The sequence below is a fragment of the Mobula hypostoma genome, chromosome X1, assembly GCF_963921235.1.
Source record: "Mobula hypostoma chromosome X1, sMobHyp1.1, whole genome shotgun sequence".
NCBI lineage: Eukaryota > Metazoa > Chordata > Chondrichthyes > Myliobatiformes > Myliobatidae > Mobula > Mobula hypostoma.
Window position 1 is genome coordinate 62,193,790 of NC_086128.1, and position 7,523 is coordinate 62,201,312.

At 44.4% G+C, this 7,523-nt stretch overlaps 1 protein-coding gene across 1 annotated transcript; it reads left to right on the plus strand.

Annotated features, from left to right (window-relative positions):
• Positions 1-4,603: 4,603 nt before the first annotated feature.
• On the plus strand, positions 4,604-6,809 carry hoxb13a (homeobox B13a). Its single transcript, XM_063037001.1, has 2 exons — positions 4,604-5,279; positions 6,562-6,809. Exons 1-2 carry the CDS (start codon positions 4,604-4,606, stop codon positions 6,807-6,809), a joined length of 924 nt encoding a protein of 307 aa, XP_062893071.1.
• The last annotated feature ends 714 nt before the right edge of the window (positions 6,810-7,523 follow it).

Consider the following 7,523-nt stretch of genomic DNA (forward strand, 5'->3'; position numbering starts at 1 on the left):
AAAATATTGCTCTGGCTTTCATTCTTTACATCACCTGCCCCTTGTCAAACTTCTTCTAAAGTAGGTGCGACGTTTGTGATTGCGTTTGATCGCTAGGAGAACCATTAATTCAACTCTGAGTGTAATGTTTAAGAGCATTGTTTAAAAACTAAGCCCGCTGTGTGAAAAAAAAGTCTTTCGATTTAATTTTGTTTTCATGAAGTTTACACGATTGGAACAATTGATCATAGGTTTTGGACCAATACCACAACTGGAAGATGTTGCATGAAGTTTGACACTCTGTGCTTTTCGTGCTGTGTGTTTGCATGCTATGCTTAATTGCAGTTATGTGTCAAGTATTGTGTCACTCTTCCGTTTGCAATTTGCAGGGCTAGACCTTTGTTTCTTCGCACAGAAGTTTTAATTTGAGTTGTCCAAGCGGGCGGCCAATTGAATAGGTGAAAGGAAAACACTGGGATTAATAATAGAACCTCATCCTTTGGTTTGTTATGCGCGCGAGCGAGGCCCGGGAGCGAGGGCGCGCACGCATGCGCGTGTGCGTGCATTTGCTGGCGAGGCATTTTACAAAAGGGGAAAAATTGCAACCGCGGAGCCCTTGACCATCGCCTTGGGGCGTCCTATCGACCTTGCCTCCTCTTTCAGGAGATGCACAGTTGAATTTTAAAAAATATTTCAGTATTATTGAACAACCGGTCTTCTTGGGCGTAATTGAAATCAAAGTAACATTTTATTACTTATGAGTCGAGTCCTGGTTTCAGTCAAATGTATAAAGGCTGATCGACAGAACATCAGCCGGGAATATCCATTGGTAGGCATCTTAGTGCTATTAATACCTAATGACATTTTCATAAATTTTATTCGAAATTGCCTCTTAATTTAAAAAAAAAGAAATTCGCTTTTGATTAAGAAACGGACAGGTTTGATCTGGTGCAACGCACACAAAATGCTGGAGGAACTCAGCAGGTCAGGCAGAATCTATGGAAATGAATATATACAGGGGTATTCAATAGATATGCTGGTACAGTGTTGGTGTAAATCAAAACATGTATATGTTACTACTAACTGTTAACAATTAGGTCCAAATGAAGCGTCTCTGCCCAGAACGTCCACTTTTTATCCTGCTGAGTTCCACCAACGTTGTGCGTGTGTGACTCTGGATTTCCAAAGTCCGCACAGTTTCCCGCGTTTATCTTAATAGCAAATCCGTTTGCAACCCTGTCATTTCGCAATGACCAATAACACACTGACCATATTCGACCTGCGACCTGAATTCCGTTTCCCTTTACACAGATGCGGGCGGACTTGCCGTGTACTTCCATTACTTTTTTTAAATATAAAATTCTAGTTTGCGTTCACCTGTGCGGTGAAGCTCGATGTTCTATCTCCAGCATCTGCAGTACCTTTCTTTTTTGAGTTTGTGTATGTTAAAAAGAAATACTGAGAACATAGACCAGCAAGGCACAGGAACAACCATTCCAGAGAAAGGCCAGTGTGAATTCAGGATATCTGACGGTATCCCTGATTTCTGCATCAGCGGGAAGTGCACCCAACTCCTTTGTCCCTCTGTTGGGATAAGACCGAAGCAATACCGTTTGGGTCTTTATGAATACAAAGATTCAAAGATTCAAAGATTCAAAAAACTTTGTCATTCTAACCGTACATCAGCTCTGCAGGGCAGAATGAGACAGCGTTTCCCAGCAGCAGTGCAATCATAACATAACAAACGCAACACTAAATAATAAGCATAACAATAAATAGTAAAACACAACAGCCACATGTCAGTTAAAATCAAGTTATAAGTGTCCAGTGCAAGTTAAAAGTGTCCAAAGCAGAGTCAGGTGGAGCAGCTGTTTAGCAGTCTGACCGCCTGTGGGAGGCAGCTGTTTAGTAGCCTTGTGGTTTTATTTTTGATGCTCCTGTAATGTTTGCCTGATGGCAGAAGAACAAGCAGTTCATGGAGAGGGTGTGAGGGGTCTTTAATGATGTACCGTGTCTTCTGGAGGCATCGACTCTGAAAGAGGTCTTGGACAGAAGGTAGGGAGACCCCAATACCCTTCTCTGCTCCCCTAACCACCATTTGCAAGGCTTTTCTGTCGACAGCCCTGCAGCTGGAGTACCAGGTTGTGATGCAAAAGGCCAGCAAAGCCATAGCGTGTGGGAGTAGAACAAGGCCATTCGGCCCATCGTGTCAGCTCCGGTTGATTTGTTTTCCCTTTCAACCCCACTCCCCCAGCCTTCTCCCCGCAACCTTTGAAGCCCTTACTAATCAAAAACCCGCCAACCTCCGCTTTAAGTAAACCCAGTGCCTCAGCCGGCTGTGGCAACGAATTCTGCCGGTTCACCACACTTTGGCTAACGAAAAGTTATAACCATATAACATATAATAATTACAGCACGGAAACAGGCCATCTCGGCCCTTCTAGTCCGTGCCGAACTCTTACTCTCACCTAGTCCCACCGACCTGCACTCAGCCCATAACCCTCCATTCCTTTCCTGTCCATATATCTATCCAATTTAACTTTAAATGACAACATCGAACCTGCCTCAACCACTTCTGCTGGAAGCTCGTTCCACACAGCTACCACTCTCTGAGTAAAGAAGTTCCCCCTCATGTTACCCCTAAACTTTTGCCCTTTAACTCTCAACTCATGTCCTCTTGTTTGAATCTCCCCCACTCTCAATGGAAAAAACCTATCCACGTCAACTCTATCAATCCCCCTCATAATTTTAAATATCTCTGTCAAGTCCCCCCTCAACCTTCTACGCTCCAAAGAATAAAGACCCAACTTGTTCAACCTTTCTCTGTACCTTAGGAGGTGAAACACAGGTAACATTCTGGTAAATCTCTGTATTTCTCCTCTTCTCTGTGCTGTAAATAACGTGGTACTGGAGTTATTAAAATATTGAAGGTGTTTGCGAGCGGGAATAGTTTTTCTTAGTAGTATGTTTGTTTATATGGGCATATCATTCAGGGTCGTACTGCACTTGCAAAGAAAACACGGTGAATTTCGTTGGCGCCTTCAAGGCAGGAAGAGTGAAGGGCCAGGAGAGTCTCGTGTTTTTTTTAAATTGTGCTGATCTATCGCTTTGAGCTTCCAATTTTCTTTTAATCAAAGAATCTAGTAGTTTCGAAGTATGCAAAATTTAAAAAAAAAGAACGACTTACCAACGGAAGTGCAGACTGTAGACTGTGAATAAAGGTGAGCGCGGTTTGAACTGTGATTAGTTCCAGATTGAAATGAAAGCATCACGTTTGCAGGCAGATCCAGAGATTAAAATCGGAATGCATCTTTATACGGCTGGGTGAATAATTACCAATAAGATCCCATAAAAACTTCACAGGAAGAGCTTCCGCGAACTTTCCTATCGTAGCACTATATCAAAAAGCGATATAAATCTCTGTCAATTACTCAGGGTTTAACGAGAGAAAACTGCTTCTGCGGGCGGCGCTCGGTTCGAGAGAGTGCACGCTGTCTCCCACCGTCTCCCAACGCCTCCCCCCCCCCACCCCCAGTTGCTCTCAAGCAGTAAATCGCCGAACGCAACTTTTCATAAGAATATGACATATCAGATATGAAGACCAGACCAGCAAAGCAATGTGGTAACGTGTCTGGTATTGAAGATGACACACGGACAACTCAAGCTGAGCCCGGATTTGCTGATGACATTTTGATTTGATGTATGTTGTCTTATTACGGGTTTAGTCTGGATATTAAATATCCAACAATGCGAGGAAACGGAAGGAGGCATTACTCGTGTTGGGGTTTGAGAGCTCTGGCTGCATATCTCTGTGAGGCTGCGTGCGTTTTATTAACGCGTCGCCCATTTAATGGAGAGGAATTTGTTGCTGGTATTTAAATAGTTCCTCACGCCCTCGCAAATTATCTGAAAATACCTGCTCAAAGTCTTGAGAGCATGACGCGAAACAGTAATTTTAACTTCTGATAAATATTTTTTTTTTAATCAGAACTTGACTAGTATCTTATGACCCGAACAGATGGATGTCTTTCGCCGCTTTTTCCAAGCTGCAAGGAACATGCTTGGCACTAATGTAACTCTAGCGAAGAAATTCGCGGGGGGAAAAAATAGTCTTCTCAGGAATTTCTCCGCACTGTGGGCGGCGGATTGGTTTGGTTAATGCTGGACGACTGAATGAGGAAAAATCTATCCCAGTAAATTTTATTTGGATAAGTTGCCGTAGACATAGCAGATAGCATCCAGACGGTGAAATACGACTAATTAGTATGCATTTTAAATTGTATTTGTTCTGTTTAAAAGCGCAAAATGTCATTTGTTCAATGTGTGTTTTAATTCTGGAGAGCAATTCCCACCCCCTTTCGACAAGGCTGCGAAAAATGAAAGATCGTTTTTTAATGCCTTTCATATTTTCATTTCGCTGAGATATTTTTTCCCTCTCTCTGCCAATTCCGCATGAAAGTTTATTATCCGTCCTTGCATAGCACGTGATCGGCGGGCAGCCAATGAGCGAGTGGTTTTTTTAACCCGGGTTAGTGCGTCAGTGCAGTTAGCCGGGGCGAGTTCCTGCAAGGCGCTCAGTCCTGCGCCTCCTAGAAGAAACTATAGACCCAATGCTGGACGTGATATGACAGTATCACTGGTCTTTAAACCGCGCTGGGTCGACTCTGTGATGTACCTGTATGAAAACAAGTTGGATGAGGTTAATAAGAACAGCGGCGCGATGGAAGGGTTCGTCAGTGCGGGGAATTTCTCCGCGAACCAGTGCAGGAACCTGATGGCCCATTCTGCGCTCGGACCTCATTCTTCCCCTTTGGTTCACGGCTCCGGCTACCCGGCAGTCGACATCCCGGGCCCTGGGGTGGCGGAACCCGGCAAACAGTGCCCCCCTTGTCCAATGCCCCAGGCCTCCAGCGCTCCTCCGTTGCCGTATGGATATTTTGGCGGCGGTTACTACTCCTGTCGAACGGGTCGAAGCTCCATCAAACCTTGCACCCAGCCCGCCGCGCTCTCCACGTACCCGGGGGACAAGTACATGGACAGTCCTTTGCCTCCTGATGAGTATACAGGACGGCCGAAGGAATTCACCTTCTACCATGGCTACGCGAGTCCCTACCAGCCAATGCCGAGTTACTTGGACGTCTCTGTCGTCCAGACGATCAGCGGCGCGGGGGAGCCGAGGCACGAAGCCTTGCTTCCCGTGGACGGCTACCAGCCCTGGCATCTGAACGGATGGAACGGTCAGATGTACTGTTCGAAGGAACCGGCGCAGCCGGGGCATCTGTGGAAATCCACGCTTACAGGTAACAAGTTCTTTTCCGCGTTCCCTCCGGGAGGGAGATCCAGCTAAAACAAATGCAAAATATATAGTGATAATATGGCAGGTCGAATATCTCATGTAACTGAAGAATAGTGGTCATTCATTGGTACAGAAATGTCCCGGAGTCCAGAATGATTTAAAAAAAATAATGCAATTTTATTGTATCCTTCTCACATATGAAAAAATAACATTATAATGCTGTGATCCCAATTTATCAGCGAGTGTTAACAGTAAAAAGTATTATGCCATTTTGTTTCTCACGTTAAAAAAAAATCACATTAAAGTGCGGTGATTTTGTTTTGGCCGTTGAGAATTAATTAACAGTCGTGTTAAATTATGAATTTGAAGTCAATACACACCAATCCTAACATACAAATTGTTCATGACGTTGGTTAAATATATTTTGCTGGCATACTAAACGCTAAGGATTATGAATATTTTGACGAAAAATGTTTAAACGTTATTTTCTCCTTCTCCCAATGTGTGTGTGTGTTTGTCTGTCTGTCTGTATGCGTGTATGTTTGTGTGTGTATATGTTTGTTTGTGTGTGTGTGTGTGTGTTTGTGCGTCTGTCATTATGCGTGCATATCTGTGTATGGATTCGTGTTTGTGTGTGCCTCTGTGTGTGTGTGTGTGTGTGTGTGTGTGCGTGTGTGTGTGTCTGTCTGTATATATGCGTGTATGTCTGTGTGTGTGTATATGTTTCTGTGTGTGTATTTGTGTGTGTGTGTCTGTCTGTCATTATGCGTGCATATCTCTGTATGTATTCCTGTTTGTGCGTGTGTGTACATGTGTATGTGTGTGTGTGTGTGTCTGTCATTATGCGCGCATGTCTATGTATGTATTTGTGCTTGTGTGTGTGTGTGTTTCTGTGTGCCTGTGTGTGTGTGTGTGTGTGTGTGTGTGTGCCTGTGTGTGTGTGTGTGTGTGTACATGCGTATGTGTGTGTCTGTGCGGGTATGCATATCTGTTTGTGTGTGTTGTGTGTGTGTGTGTGTGTGTGTGTGTGTGTGTTTCTGTGTGCCTGTGTGTGTGTGTGTGTGTGTATGTGTGTGTGTGTGTACATGCGTATGTGTGTGTCTGTGCGGGTATGCATATCTGTTTGGGTGTGTGTGTGTGTGTGTGTGTGTGTGTGTCTGTCATTATGCGCGCATGCCTATGTATGTATATGTGCTTGTGTGTGTGTGTGTGTGTGTGTGTGTGTACGTGTTGGCGTGTCTGCCCGTGTGCCTGTGTGTCGGGGTGTGTCTGGTTACACGCAGCAGATGTCTCTGTCCACCAGCAGGACGGCAGCTCCTTCCGCCGCGGGAGGAAGAAGAGGATTCCTTACACCAAAGTCCAGCTGAGAGAACTGGAGAGGGAGTATGCAACAAACAAGTTCATCACGAAGGACAAGCGAAGGAAGATCTCGGCCGCTACGAACCTGAGCGAACGGCAGATCACCATCTGGTTTCAGAACAGGAGGGTGAAGGAGAAGAAGGTCATCGCCAAAGTAAAATCTAACGCACCTTAATTGCTCTCCACCCTTTTTTTGCAACGGACAATCAAGCCTATTCACCGGGGTTGAGACCAGTTCCTGATTAATGCATCACAGCGGCTCGAGAGACACAGGTGGCCTGCGGGTTTATGTCAGCATAATGTTCGTGGAGATTTGCCTGCAAGTTGCTGTTTTCGCAGCTGTAATGGAGGATTTGTTATGGGACGACATTTTTGTTTAAAATGGACTGAACTACATGGTTAGGGTGTAAATATAATTATAGAAATGCTGTAACCATCAATGCTTTATCCCCCATTTTGCGCTAGTGAAGGAAACACGTGTCTTAATGTAGAAGCAAGTTTTAACATAGAGTTGCATTAAAAACCCTTTGATTCTTGGGCTGCAGTGACCCCGCATAAACCCCGTTCTGAAGCAAAACCAGTCGAGGGAAAATATTAATGAAACCGATGTGGAGGTTTTGCGACTGCATTTGTTCGAACAACGTTTTCGCACGGGTTGTTCCCGTTTTCTGTACCCATTTAATGTTAACCAAGCAAAGTTATAGCAAGTGAGGTAACCCGGTGGTGTAGAGTTCGGAAGATAGGCATAACGCGGCGGCTTTACTGATTTCTCATTACCGGGATTGCAACGAGCTCCTGATTAAACCTGAACTTGTACAAAATAGTACATGGCTTATCATTTCTGAAACATGTTCAAATTATTACTACTTTTCTTTAAAAAAAAGGCAAG

What these genes read in the sequence shown, in the direction of transcription:
- hoxb13a (XM_063037001.1), top strand. Translation starts at nt 4,604, where the DNA reads ATGACAGTATCACTGGTCTTTAAACCGCGCTGGGTCGACTCTGTGATG. An exon ending in GTGGAAATCCACGCTTACAG is followed by an intron (nt 5,280 to 6,561) that starts GTAACAAGTTCT and finishes TACACGCAGCAG; the next exon opens with ATGTCTCTGTCCACCAGCAG.